This window comes from Leptopilina heterotoma, unplaced genomic scaffold, assembly GCF_015476425.1.
Source record: "Leptopilina heterotoma isolate Lh14 unplaced genomic scaffold, ASM1547642v1 Lhet_39, whole genome shotgun sequence".
NCBI lineage: Eukaryota > Metazoa > Arthropoda > Insecta > Hymenoptera > Figitidae > Leptopilina > Leptopilina heterotoma.
Genome location: NW_025111058.1, coordinates 619,693 through 635,612, shown reverse-complemented (window position 1 = coordinate 635,612; position 15,920 = coordinate 619,693). Strand labels below are relative to the sequence as shown.

Genomic DNA, 15,920 nt, shown 5'->3' with positions numbered 1-15,920 from the left:
CATTAGGAAAATCTTAAGTAGTAAAAGTCAAATTTTGGTCAGGCAAAACAATTTTTTTTATATTGATTTCTCTAAATAAATTAAACAAAATAGTCAAATAGAAAATAGTAAAAATTTAATTAGTAGTAAAAGTAAGTTTCTGTCAGACAATATAGTAACAGTTTTTAAAGTAGTAAAAAATGTTTCAGTCAGGCAATAGTAAAAGATTTGAAAGTAGTAAAATCAAGTTTCAGTCAGACACTAGTAAACATTTTCAGTAGTAATAGTAATTTTTAGTCAGACAAAACTTTATTTAATTTCTTGAATGCTTAGATGGAAACAATTAATTTCTATTCGACAGAAAGGAAAATTTTAGTAGTAAAAGTATGATTTGGGTTAGACGATAATAAATTTTTAAGTAGTAAAAGTCAAATTTAGGTCAGACAAAAAAATATATTTTATTGTTTTTTGTTAGTAGAAAAGAACAGTTAACGCCAGACGATAGTAAAAAAATCAAAAGTAGTAAAAACAAGTTTCAATCAGACATTAGTAAAAAAATTCAGTAGTAATAACAATTTTTAGTCAGACAAGACATTATTTATCGTCTTAATTGTTTAGATGGAAACAATTAATTTCTATTTGACAAAAAGGAAAATTTTAGTAGTAAAAGTAAGATTTCGGTCAGACAAGAGTAAAATTTTAGTAGCAAAAGTAAAATTTGGGTCAGACAATATTTTTAAGTAGTAAAAGTCAAATTTGTAGCAGAAAAAAGAACAATCCTATTTACAAAAATCAATTAAAGTAAAAAATAAAAAAAAAAAATTACCAGCAAAATCAAAAAAGTAAATTCTATATTTGAAATAAAAAAATTAAGGAAACGAATTGGTTAAGTAAAAAAAAATACAAACAAAATTATTAGCAAAAACTGAAAAACTAAATTATAACCAGTGTAAAATTGTTGTAATACAAATTGTTCTGAAAAAGTAGGAAAAAGTAAATGAAGAATAGAGTTCATAAATATTTTTTCCCCATTTTGTCTAAAGGTGTGAATTTGTCCTGCAATCTTCAAAGCAACTTGTTTAACTATTTTTTTCTTCTTCTTTTTTTTTTTTTAAAAGCACATTTTTCTAGAAAGAGTGTAAATTTTCCAGGAAACGTAAGTTTTTTCAGCTCTTAATGTACTTTAACGTTGCATATGTATATCTTTATTTTCATGAATTTATAGCTGTACTTTAAAAAAGTGAGTTAAAAGTATATAATTTTTCGGTGTGCGGTGAAAAATGAGAAAAGCCAAGAAATAAGAAACTGTATTTTACAGATATAAATCTTAAGAGAAAAAAAAATAAAAGTATTTGACACCTAATTTTTAGTCATTTGAAAATTGGTGTTGTAAATTTATTCTTTATTTTGAAATTCAAAAAAAAAAATTTCTTTGTTAGAAAATGATTTTTTCCCCTTAATTAATGTTAAATAAAAAGCAAAAAATTATTGTTCTTTGGAGGAAAATAATTTATTATTTTTCCAAATAATTAATAATTACAAGTAAATAAGCAAAAAAATGATTTTTTTCGTAAGAAAATAATTTTTTTTTCCTAAATATTTGTAAATATGTAAAAAATATTTCTTTTTACGTGAGAAAATAATTTTTCTTACCAATATTTTTTAAAGGAGCAACAAAATTTTTCTTTATCGATCAGAAAAAGTTTACTATTTTTCGAAAAATGGAATTATTTTACAAAAAAAAATTTACTGTTATGTGAAGAGTATTTCTTTTTATAGGACAAGTGATGGACATTTAATTTAGTGGCTAGAGAAAAATGTCGGTCAAGTGAAGCGAAAAAAGCGGGAATATACATGAACAAAATGCAGAAGACAACATTTTTATCCTCATTAGAGACAAAAAAATAATGTCAATTTTTTAAAATTATCTCTTTTAATCTTAATTTTTTTTCCTGAATTTTTTTTTTGCACTCTTCAAGTAAATTTGTTTGGTAAACTTAACAATTTTTCCTTTCCCTTTAAATATTTTACAAACTCTCTGCCAGTAAATTTTTTTTTGATAAACTTCTAAATTTTCTTTTCTTTTCCAATATTTTATAGACTCTTTCCGAGTGAATTTTTTTACTTAACTTTGAAATCTATTCTTTTTTTCTCAAGTATTTTTAAACTCTTCTCGAGTAAATTCTTTTCGTTAATTTATAAACTTTGTTTTTTAAATTGTTTCTTTGTTTTTCAATGAATATTTTAGACTTTACAAGTAAAGTTTTTTTGCCTCGAAAAAAAAAATATTCTTGTTTTAAGAGAAAAATTTCTTTTCTAAATTTTTAAATATTTTGGACTGTCTCTGAATACACTTTTTTTTTTGGTAAACTGCAAAATTATATTTTCTTTTCAATAAATATTTTAGACTCTCTTCGAGTAATTTTTTGTTTGGTAATAAAATATTAAACTTTTTCTTTTCTTTTCAAATTATCAATTTGTCCAAATAATATTACTCAAAATTAATTTTTTTCCAAAAAATTGAAAAATTCCAAATCCAAAATTAATTAAAAATGAAAATGTCAAATGAAATGATAATTTAAGATTCAAAAATTATAAAAATATCATTCTAGGTCAGTGCGAGAGATTGGAAGTTAGATAATGATTTTTTTCCCCTTAAATATACGTAAAAGAACGTGTCAATTTTTTTTGTTCTTGAAAAAAAGGAAAATATTAGAAAATTACGGGCAATTACTCGCGGTTTTGCCAACGTCAAAACCATATTTACTATATATATATATGGTTGTTGTCTGATCACGTGAGGCACGTACTACTGGAAAAAGGCGTCGGGTAAAAATAGCTGTAACTACTTCCTTGCATCACAAGTCTCAAACACACTAAAAGAGAGGGAAATGACCGAATGGACACGCAATTGTCAGGCTTCGCAAGCCACAGAGTAAAAAAAATACTACCATCGATTTTAAGCTTTTGTTTTCTCCCTTCTTTTTTTCATTAATTACCATTTCTTCCGTTACGTCATAATTATACGAAATGCAAAAAAATTTTTTGTTTAATTTATTATTATTATTATTATTATTATTATTGTTATTATTGTTATTATTATTATTATTATTATTATTATTATTATTATTATTACTATTACTATTATTATTATTTATTATTATTTATTATTATTTATTATTATTTATTATTATTTATTATTATTAATATTATTATTATTTATTATTATTTACTATTATTTACTATTATTTATTATTATTTATTATTTATTATTAATAAAATATTATATTCCTGTAATACTCCAGTAATCTAAATGGAATATTTCAAATATAAAATTTACATCAATGAAATTTGCCAAAACTTCTAATTGAATTTCAATTTTTTTAATTACTTCTGGAATTCAACTGCTTTTGAAAAATTTTAATTTCAATTTAAAAATCTTTTGAAATTTAATTATTCTGATATTCTGATATTCAATTATTCTTCCAAATTTTAACTGAAATCAATATTCTTATTAAAATTCAACGATAAATTAGTGAATTATTTAAATACAAAATTTTTTGTAAAATTTAATTATTTTCCAATTTTTTAATAAAAATTTTCTTAAAAAAAATACAATAATAGTTTAAAAATAATTTTTTCAAGTGAAAAAATAAAATTCATTTAAATATAAAATTTATTTTAATGAAATTTGAGAAAATTTTAAAGAAGGTTTAAAAATTAAATTATTTTTTAAAATTCTTGTTACAACGCTTTTAATAATATTCTATTATTTTTCCAAATTTCCAAATTATTTTTCCAAATTCAACGATAATTGAATTATTTAAATACAAAATTTTTTGTAAAATTTTTATTATTATCCAAATTTTTAGCTACAAATACTTTAAAAATGATAATAATGTTTAAAAATAATTTTTTAAATTCAGAAAATAACATTCATTGAATTATAAAATTTATTTTAATGAAATTTGTGAAAATTTTTCAATTTTTTCAATTGTTTGAATTTAATTTCAGGAATTCAACTGTTTTTAAAAAGTTTTGATTACGATTTTTTGAAAAACCTCATTTTTAAGAATTTTTACGTTAAATTATTCAAAAATTTAACCATTTTTGTTAAACAAATATTTAAAAACTTGTTGTTATTTATTTTAATTTGAGAAAAATTTCTATTTTTCAATTTTTGAAAATATTTTTCGGGAATTTAATTATTTCTAAAAATTAGAACTGCAGCTCTTTCAATTTTTCATAAATATTTTCTAAAATTTTAAGTGAAATTCTTTTTCGAATCAATTCTTATTAAAAAGTTGTACGAAAATTCAATCTATTTAAAATTTTAAATACAAAAATAACTGATGAAATAATTTATTATTAGTAAAAATTGTAACTCTATTTACGTATTTGTTTTTTAATTTGAGAAAGAAAATTCGTAGAATATTAAAGATTTTGAATAATTTGATATTTTTTGAATACTTTAGATGAAATTTTCTTACTGTATTTATTTCCCTGTCCTGTAAAAATTCTGTTATTGTAAAAAAGTCTAGAGGAAAAAAGAAATATGTTTACAGAGACTATTATTAGTACATAAATATTATAAATAAATAATAATTAATTTTTTAATAATAAATTTAATAATAATAAATTCAATATAATTCATAAACAATAATAGGTAATAATTAAATAATTAATAATTTTTATTTTTTAATAAATGGGTAAATTTTTAACAAAATAAAATTTGCGGTGCATTGTTCTGAAGTCATTTTCCGTTTGATATTACTATCGCAAAAATCTCTCGCTCTCTGTATATATAGACAATAAGTTTTTACGATTGGGAAAAATGACTTTTTATTATTACAAGAATGAGTCGAGGAAAAAATCATTTGCATAATGTGAAATTTCCTTTTGCAATGTCAGTTTATATTGTGAAGGAAAATGCGTGGCCTTAAATCGAATCCCATTCGTATGTAAAAATAGTAAATGCAATATAAAAAAAAATCGTTAGGATTTTCTTTTTTTTATGAATCAAATTACAATTCTATGGACTATATTGGGTATGAAATTGCAATCTTATATACAGAAAGTAACTTTATAATGGCACCACATAAGAAAAAAGTTCTTTTCTCCTTAATAATATAAAGAATCGTTTCTTTTTTTAGATAATTTTTCAGAAAAAAGTACTTTCTCATTTTTTAAAAATAGAAAATAAAACAAAAAATATTTTCTTAGTATTTAAGAATATATTTTGTATGAAAAAATATTTTTTAATTATTTAAAAACGTATTTTCTATGAAAAAATAATTTTCATAAAAAATATTTTCTATAGAAACGTATTTTCTATTAAAAATTATTTTCTATAAAAAGGTACTTTATAGTTAAAAAAAATATATATATTATAAAAAAAAAATGTTTTTTGTAAAAAATATCTTTTATATAAAAGTATTTTCTATAAAACAGTATTTTCTAAAAAAAAGTATTTTCTATAAAACAGTATTTTCTATAAAAAAGTATTTTCTATAAAACAATATTTTCTATAAAAAAGTACTTTCTATAAAAAAAAGTATTTTCTATAAAAAAGTATTTTCTATAAAAAAAGTATTTTCTATAAAAAAGTATTTTCTATAAAAAAAAGTATTTTCTATAAAAAGTATTTTCTAATTATTAAAAAAAATGTTTTCTTATAAAAAACCATTTTTTTTTAGTATTTTATAATTATTTCGAAACATATTTTCTGTACGAAAATAACTTCTATAAAAAATGTTTCCTATAAAAATGTAGGTATTTTCTGTGAAAAAGTATTTTCTAGTTATTCAAAAAAATAATTCCTATAAAAAAAGTATTCTCTTGTTATTTAAAAAAATAATTTCTGTAAAAAGATTTTTCTATATAGTTATTTAAAAAAATATTTTCTATAAAAAATGTTTAATTTATTTATTTTAATTAGAACGAACTTTTTTTGACGCTTTTTGCGTTCTTAACAAAAAAAACTAAAGAACAAAAATATAAAAAAAACTAAGTTTATTTTCTAATTTAAAAAAAAATTTTTTTTTAATTTGTAAAATTAAAATTAAAAAAAGCATATTTGTCATTTTTTAAAAAAATATTTCTGAGTCAAAATAAAAAAAAATCCCGTGTGCTACGACATTTTTGCTTGCTTCGATTTTTATGATTCTTTACTTATTCAGAAGGAGTGAAAATACTTTTCGTATTATATATGTGCAATATCTATATAGCATAATATATTAGAAAATTTCTTCGATATAAAAAGGTCTCGGAATAAAATTAAGAAAATAGAAGAAAAAAAAGTCCCTTTTTTCAGGAAACGTTTTTGAAATTACAAATTGGAGCATAAGATTTAAGCTATTTTCTATACATTTGTCGAGACGATATATTAAACGATCAAGTTTAAATTGAAAAATCTTTTTGAATTAGAAAGAAATGAAAAATTTTTCCTGCTGCCAATTTCTTTAGCGCGCACATAAAATTCTTCGGGAAAAAATATATATTAAAAGAATATTTTTTTTATTACATTATTTCAATATTTCATATAATATTTTTCATTTTTTTAATACTTCAATTTTTTATTTTCATAAATAAATAAAAAATAAAAAAAAATAAATAAAATAAAAATAAATAAATATTTTCTATTAAAATTTCCTTTATTCTATATTGTCTTTTTATGTTTTAAAATAAATTAAAAAAAGGGAAATGTTTAAAAATATGTTTTATTGATTATAAATTTTATTTTATAAAGAAAGAATTCATAAAAAGAAAAGAAATTAATTTATTATTCTTTCGTTCGCCCATTGATACTAAATAAATAAATTATTAATTTAATTTATCACAAAAATGTAAAAGAAAAATTAATGTAATTTTTTAACTTCACGACTTGGTCTTGAAATAAATATTAAAAAAATAAAAATAGAATAATAAGAAAGAAAATATAAAAAATAAATACAACAATAATTAATTTTGATGATAAGGCGAATGTATAAATAAATAAATAAAAAAAAATAAATAAAAATTAGTAAAAATATTTTACTATTTATTTTGAACTGTAGAATTTATTAGTTATAGAAAAAGTGAGATATGAAATTAATATATTTTTTTTAAATTTACCGAGAGATGCGTCATAGGCACAGATGTAATCACTCGTTGTAAATTGAGCGGTAAGGGCGGTTTTTCCAACCCCAGAAGCTCCGAGCATGCCCACCTTGTAAGTAGGCACTCGACTACTATTTGGCTCCTCTTCTCCTTCAATGCCAGAAAGTTGAGACGCTGAACTGCAAGAAAAATGGCAAAAAAGAAAAGAAAACTCAAGTAAAATGTCTCATCATACAATTTATGTTCCATATAACGTAAATGCGGAGCCAAGATCATAAACTCCACTATCCAACTATTGTATAAAAAAAATTTTCCTTTCTCTTCAAAAGGTGCCAAAAATAGAACAAAAAACGGAAAAAAAATTATCTTTAGTTCTTTTGTTTAAAATAAATAATATAAAATCTAATTTTAAAAAATTAGAGAAAATATAAAACGGAAAATTTAATTTAATTACTAATATTTATTTATTTATTCATTTACTTGTTTACTTACTTTTTATTTACTTATTTCTTTATTGACTTGTTTATTCATTTGCTTATTTTTTATTTACTTATTTATTTACTTACTTATTCAATTATTAATTTTTTATTTACTTGATAATTTATTTACTCATTTATTTATTTTGTATTTACTTATTTAGTTATTGACTTGTTTATTCATTTGCTTATTTTTTATTTACTTATTTACTTATTTATTTACTTACTTATTTACTTACTTATTCATTTATTAATTTTTTATTTACTTAATAATTTATTTACTCATTTAATTATTTTTTATTTACTTACTTATTTACTTACTTATTTACTTACTTATTCATTTATTAATTTTTTATTTACTTAATAATTTACTTACTTATTCATTTATTAATTTTTTATTTACTTGATAATTTATTTACTCATTTAATTATTTTTAATTTACTTATTTATTTACTTACTTATTGTTTTTTACTTACTTATTTCTATAACAAATTTTGTTTGACTGATCTAAATTATTATGCAAATTATTCTCCTTTTTATTTATAAAAAATAAAATAAAAATAAATAAATAAATTATTTATTGAATAATTGAACGTTTCTTAAAATTTAATTCTCATAAAGAATTTTATCAACAAATTTTTAAATAATTCAATTCTTTTGACGAATTTTAATAAAATTTTTCACTTTACATTTTTCTAACAATTCGATTGAAATTGTATTAAAAATAATTGAAATTCCGCGATGAGTTTCATTATTTCTAAAAATAATTGAATTATTGAGAAGAAACTTATAAAAAATTTTGTAAATATTTGAATTTCTGTGAAATTTTTATTATTCATGAAAATAATTAAACGCTTGCGTACAATTTTATTAAATTTTTTTTTAAATAATTGAATTCTTTTGGGTACTTTTATTAAAATAGTAGATATTGAAAATCATTGAAATGAGGAAAATTTTTTGAAAATAATTGAAATTTTGACAAGAATTTTATTAAAATAAAAAAAAAAGATAATAATTGTGATTTTGTCGAGATTTTCTTGTAAATTTTGAACATAATTGAATTTTGTGATAAGAATTCTATTACTTTTGAAAATAATTGAATTTCTGCAATAATTTGTAATTTCTTCAAAATTCTATTTTTTTTAATTGTTTTTAACTAAAATTCTTCTATAAATCCATTATTTTTAATAATTAATTAAATACCTATATATATTGACAAATTTAACTAATTTTAGAAAATTTTGAATTATTAAAATTTTTCTTCTCAAAATAAAAGTTTTCCACTTGAATTAAAAATATTTTTTTTCTTTGCTGGTTATTATGCTAAAAGAAGAATTTTTTCTCGACATTTTGATGTCAAAAGCAGTGAATTCAAGTAAAATGAAAAAATAATAAATTTATAAATTTTTCGATTTTATTAGCAATAAAATATTTTAATTTATTATTCTCATTTATTATTATTCACGAGGGCAATGAATACCATAATTTTATTGATTTCTTTGGGCATTTCTATTGAGTGCTTATATAAATAAATTGCGTAGTCTCGCTTTAAATACCGACGAAACATAATTCTCATCATAATTTCGTAACATCGCAGTATTTAATTTTTAATTTCGTTATTGGTAACTTGTAACATTTTGCACGAGAGGGTATTCGCTCGTATTAAAATATTGTAGTTATAAAATATAATAATTGTTGATCGAATAAATAAATGGACTAATAAATAAATAAATTGTATATTATCTTTATTTAATTTATTATTATTATTATTATTATTATTATTATTATTGTTATTTATAGAGGAGAATTTATTTAATTAAAAGAACTGATTGCTTGTCTATTAACAAATAAATTCCTATTAAGGTAATCCTCTTACATGTAAAAACAAAAAAAAATTTCTTTTAATTTAATATAATAAGAGAAAAATATGCATTAAGATTAGAGAAATCCGCTGTAATGAAAGTTTCTTTTTTTAGCGTCCGGCTTATGAAATAAAAAACTAATGTATAAAAAATTAACCGAAATTAATGTAAAAATGTAGGAGAAAATTTTAATGAAAGAAAGAAAATTAATTTAAAGAGAGAAATTAGTTAAAAGTTTTAAATAAAGAGTAAAAACACTATAATTACAAAGGGCAAGTCCCATTATTTTATGAAAAAAAAAATATATAAAGAGAACAGAAAATTAATCATAATTAGAAAAAAAATTATTTAAAATTTAAAAATAAAAAAGAAATTATACTAAAATTAAAAACTGAAGAAAGAAATTTAATTAATTCAATTTAATTGAGTTTCAACTTTAAGGAGATTTGAACCATTATGACGTTACATTTTGTGCAAAGCAAAATGTTCTAAAGCTGTGACGTCATAATGATTCAACTTCAAATAATAATAAAAATTAAAATATAATTAATGATAAAAATATTATATAAATAATAAAAAATGTAGTTATTTAAATATTAGATGCTTTTTTTAAAACGAATTTAATTTATTAAAATAGAAATTCATTTATCCAAAAATTTAAAATTAACTTACCTAATTTAATTTAATATGAATGAAATTTTATTAATCTTGAATAATTCAATGTCCGCATTTAAATATGTAGATGAAAATTTAATTACTAAAATAAAAAATCGAAAATGGATAAATTTATTAATATAGAAAATTAATTAGGAAATTAAAACACTAATAAAGGAAAAGTTAAATAAATATTGAAAAGAGGATGGAATCCTGAAAAATGTTGAATGTTTGTCTACATGTATATATAGGCACACACAAAAGAGAGGAGAGAGATCGATAACGATATAACATCCAATTCTCGAATGTTTGAAGCTACCTTTTACACGCGCATTCAATATGCTCGACTCGTAGTTGTGTTTACAGAAAACTTATTTTACGAGGGAGTTGCTGTGCTTTTACTCTTTGGCGAGATTAGCAATAGTATCCTCCAAGGAATTCAGGACGTGATCGTCAGGAAAAAAAAGACTATTCACGTTATATGTATATACTATATATAGAACTTTTCTCAACTCTAAAGACACGCACGATAAAAAAAGGGGTAAAAAAAAGGAGAACTTTTCTAAATTTCATTTAGATATTTACTCTTTATATTTATTAGGTTTTTTTTCTGCCGGTGAAAGAAAATTAGCAAATTCATTTATTTATATTATTTTGATTTGGGATTTTATTGGGATTAGAAAAATTTCATATCAGTATTATAAATAAAATATTAAATTATTTTTATTATCCTATAAATAGTATTCAATTTATTATTATTATGCCAATTTTCAAAATTTTTTATTTTCAAATATAAATTTTTTAAATAATTTCATAATAAAAATTTTTAAAATCCACTTATTAAGTACAAAATTAATTTTTTTTAATAAAATTTTTTTTTGATATAATTTTATTAAAGAATTCAATTATTTTCTAAAATTTTAATAAATCCTTCTAAACAATTCCATTTATTTCTTTAAATAGTAAAATCTTTACAAAAATTCAATTATTTTCAAAACAATTTTAATTAAATGCCTCGGAAGAGTTTAAATTTTAACACATTTCGAAAAAATTAAATTTTTTTCTAAAATTTTAATAAATCCTTCGAAAAAATGCAATTATTTTTATAAATACTAAAATTCTTCGCAAGAATTCAATTAATTTTATAAATATTAAAATTCTTTGCAGGAATTCAATTATTTTCAAAATAATTTTAATTGAATTCCTCGGATGAATTCAAATATTTAAAAATATTTCCATAAATTTCATTTATTTCCTAAAATTTTAATAAATTCTTCGAAACAATTCAACTATTTTTATAAATACTAAAATTCTTTGCAGGAATTAAATTATTTTTAATCCAATTTAAATAAAATTACACGAAAGATTTTAAATATATATTCTTAAAAAAAAATTGAAAGAATTCAATTATTTTCAAAAAATGTAATAAATTTCTTGTGATAAATTCAATTATTTTGAATATTACTTAATTTTAATAAAATTCTTTAAAAAAATCTATTTATTTTCGAAATAACTTTATAATTGAATTTTTCGAAAAAATTCCATTATTTTCAAATATTTCTATAAAATTCTTCATAAGAATTTAATTATTTCTTAAAATTTTAATAAATTCTTTGAAGCATTTCAATTATTTTTATAAATAATAAAATTCTTCGCAATAATTCAATTATTTTTATAAATAGTACCTAAAATTCATCGCAAGAATGCAATTATTTTTAATACAATTTTAATAAAATTCTTCTTCATAAAAATTTGCTTTCAAAATTTTCAATTAAAATTATTAAAATTATATATAATAATCGTCGTGATTCCAGATTTCCGGATCTCTGTCCACACTTGAAGTTAGTTATAGTTATTCTTTTGTTTTTTATACGTTTTGATAAAAAATAGAAATATACATATACATATACATACATTATAATAATCGTAAGTTTCCTTTCCGTTAGCAAATTATCTGCATTCATTTGTTTGTTTTGAAAATTAAATTTTGTGGGTTAAGTATTGGCATTTTTTATATATTTTTTAATGTCAAACTTTTTAATGTGGAAAATACTTTACTTATTAAATTGTCTCGACTCTTTGGTAAAAAATCAAAAATTATCAAAAATTCGAAAAAATTCAAAAATCCGATTTTCTTAAAATTCAACATTTTTTCCTCTCTTTAATGGGATTTAGCTTTATTATTTTTGTGCTTTTGGAAAATACTTTACTTATTTAATAGTCTCGAATCTTTAGTAAAAAATCTAAAATTATCAAAAATTCGAAAAAATTCAAAAATCCGATTATCTTAAAAATCAACATTTTTTCTTCTCTTTTATGGGATTTAGCTTCGTTATTTTTGTGCTTTTGAAAAATACTTTACTTATTAAATTGTCTCGACTCTTTGGAAAAAAATCTAAAATTATCAAAAATTCGAAAAAATTCAAAAATCCGATTTTCTTAAAATTCAACATTTTTTCCTCTCTTTTATGGGATTTAGCTTCGTTATTTTTGTGCTTTTGGAAAATACTTTACTTATTTAATAGTCTCGAGTCTTTGGAAAAAAATCAAAAATTATCAAAAATTCGAAAAAATTCAAAAATCCGATTTTCTTAAAATTCAACATTTTTTCCTCTCTTTTATGGGAATTAGCTTCATTATTTTTGTGCTTTTGGAAAATACTTTACTTATTAAATTGTCTCGACTCTTTGGTAAAAAATCAAAAATTATCAAAAATTCGAAAAAATTCAAAAATCCGATTTTCTTAAAATTCAACATTTTTTCCTCTCTTTTATAGGATTAAGCTTCATTATTTTTGTGCTTTTGGAAAATACTTTACTTATTAAATTGTCTCGACTCTTTGGAAAAAAATCTTAAATTATCAAAAATTCGAAAAAATTCAAAAATCCGATTTTCTTAAAATTCAACATTTTTTCCTCTCTTTTATGGGATTTAGCTTCGTTATTTTTGTGCTTTTGGAAAATACTTTACTTATTTAATAGTCTCGACTCTTTGGTAAAAAATCAAAAATTATCAAAAATTCGAAAAAATTCAAAAATCCGATTTTCTTAAAATTCAACATTTTTTCCTCTCTTTTATGGGATTGAGCTTCGTTATTTTTGTGCTTTTGGAAAATACTTTACTTATTTAATAGTCTCGACTCTTTGGTAAAAAATCAAAAATTATCAAAAATTCGAAAAAATTCAAAAATCCGATTTTCTTAAAATTCAACAATTTTTCCCTCTCTTTTATGGGAATTAGCTTCATTATTTTTGTGCTTTTGGAAAATACTTTACTTATTAAATTGTCTCGACTCTTTGGTAAAAAATCAAAAATTATCAAAAATTCGAAAAAATTCAAAAATCCGATTTTCTTAAAATTCAACATTTTTTCCTCTCTTTTATGGGAATTAGCTTCATTATTTTTGTGCTTTTGGAAAATACTTTACTTATTAAATTGTCTCGACTCTTTGGTAAAAAATCAAAAATTATCAAAAATTCGAAAAAATTCAAAAATCCGATTTTCTTAAAATTCAACATTTTTTCCTCTCTTTTATGGGATTTAGCTTCGTTATTTTTGTGCTTTTGGAAAATACTTTACTTATTAAATTGTCTCGACTCTTTAGTAAAAAATCTAAAATTATCAAAAATTCGAAAAAATTCAAAAATCCGAATTTCTTAAAATTCAACATTTTTTCCTCTCTTTTATAGGATTAAGCTTCATTATTTTTGTGCTTTTGGAAAATACTTTACTTATTAAATTGTCTCGACTCTTTGGAAAAAAATCTTAAATTATCAAAAATTCGAAAAAATTCAAAAATCCGATTTTCTTAAAATTCAACATTTTTTCCTCTCTTTTATGGGATTTAGCTTCGTTATTTTTGTGCTTTTGGAAAATACTTTACTTATTTAATAGTCTCGACTCTTTGGTAAAAAATCAAAAATTATCAAAAATTCGAAAAAATTCAAAAATCCGATTTTCTTAAAATTCAACATTTTTTCCTCTCTTTTATGGGATTGAGCTTCGTTATTTTTGTGCTTTTGGAAAATACTTTACTTATTTAATAGTCTCGACTCTTTGGTAAAAAATCAAAAATTATCAAAAATTCGAAAAAATTCAAAAATCCGATTTTCTTAAAATTCAACAATTTTTCCCTCTCTTTTATGGGAATTAGCTTCATTATTTTTGTGCTTTTGGAAAATACTTTACTTATTAAATTGTCTCGACTCTTTGGTAAAAAATCAAAAATTATCAAAAATTCGAAAAAATTCAAAAATCCGATTTTCTTAAAATTCAACATTTTTTCCTCTCTTTTATGGGATTTAGCTTCGTTATTTTTGTGCTTTTAGAAAATACTTTACTTATTAAATTGTCTCGACTCTTTAGTAAAAAATCTAAAATTATCAAAAATTCGAAAAAATTCAAAAATCCGAATTTCTTAAAATTCAACATTTTTTCTTCCCTTTTATGGGATTTAGCTTCATTATTTTAGTGCTTTTGGAAAATACTTTACTTATTTAATAGTCTCGACTCTTTGGTAAAAAATCAAAAATTATCAAAAATTCGAAAAAATTCAAAAATCCGATTTTCTTAAAATTCAACATTTTTTCCTCTCTTTTATGGGAATTAGCTTCATTATTTTTGTGCTTTTGGAAAATACTTTACTTATTAAATTGTCTCGACTCTTTGGAAAAAAATCTAAAATTATCAAAAATTCGAAAAAATTCAAAAATCCGATTTTCTTAAAATTCAACATTTTTTCCTCTCTTTTATGGGATTTAGCTTCGTTATTTTTGTGCTTTTGGAAAATACTTTACTTATTAAATTGTCTCGACTCTTTAGTAAAAAATCTAAAATTATCAAAAATTCGAAAAAATTCAAAAATCCGAATTTCTTAAAATTCAACAGTTTTTCTTCTCTTTTATGGGATTTAGCTTCATTATTTTTGTGCTTTTGGAAAATACTTTACTTATTTAATAGTCTCGACTCTTTGGTAAAAAATCTTAAATTATCAAAAATTCGAAAAAATTCAAAAATCCGATTTTCTTAAAATTCAACATTTTTTCCTCTCTTTTATGGGATTTAGCTTCGTTATTTTTGTGCTTTTGGAAAATACTTTACTTATTTAATAGTCTCGACTCTTTGGTAAAAAATCAAAAATTATCAAAAATTCGAAAAAATTCAAAAATCCGATTTTCTTAAAATTCAACATTTTTTCCTCTCTTTTATGGGATTGAGCTTCGTTATTTTTGTGCTTTTGGAAAATACTTTACTTATTTAATAGTCTCGACTCTTTGGTAAAAAATCAAAAATTATCAAAAATTCGAAAAAATTCAAAAATCCGATTTTCTTAAAATTCAACATTTTTTCCTCTCTTTTATAGGATTAAGCTTCATTATTTTTGTGCTTTTGGAAAATACTTTACTTATTAAATTGTCTCGACTCTTTGGAAAAAAATCTAAAATTATCAAAAATTCGAAAAAATTCAAAAATCCGAATTTCTTAAAATTCAACATTTTTTCCTCTGTTTTATAGGATTTAGCTTCATTATTTTTGTGCTTTTGGAAAATACTTTACTTATTAAATTGTCTCGACTCTTTGGTAAAAAATGTAAAATTATCGAAAATTATCAAAAATTCCAAAATCCGAATTTCTTAAAATTCAACATTTTTTCCTCTCTTTTATAGGATTTAGCTTTATTATTTTTGTGCCTTTGGAAAATACTTTACTTATTAAATTGTCTCGACTCTTTGGAAAAAAATCTAAAATTATCAAAAATTCGAAAAAATTCAAAAATCCGATTTTCTTAAAATTCAACATTTTTTCCTCTCTTTTATGGGATTTAGCTTCGTTATTTTTGTGCTTTTGGAAA

At 20.5% G+C, this 15,920-nt stretch overlaps 2 protein-coding genes across 5 annotated transcripts in view; one reads left to right on the top strand and one right to left on the bottom strand.

Annotated features, from left to right (window-relative positions):
• The window catches only part of LOC122506018, a 60,677-nt gene that overhangs the window by 7,474 nt on the left and 37,283 nt on the right, over positions 1–15,920 (bottom strand). For all 4 annotated transcript variants that reach the window (XM_043617979.1, XM_043617980.1, XM_043617978.1 and 1 more), the window contains exon 6: positions 7,093–7,256. In XM_043617979.1, the coding sequence (XP_043473914.1) occupies positions 7,093–7,256 (164 nt within the window). The remainder of the gene's footprint in view (positions 1–7,092; positions 7,257–15,920) is intronic.
• The window catches only part of LOC122506016 (peptidylprolyl isomerase domain and WD repeat-containing protein 1), a 36,827-nt gene that overhangs the window by 18,378 nt on the left and 2,529 nt on the right, over positions 1–15,920 (top strand). The window lies entirely within an intron of this gene.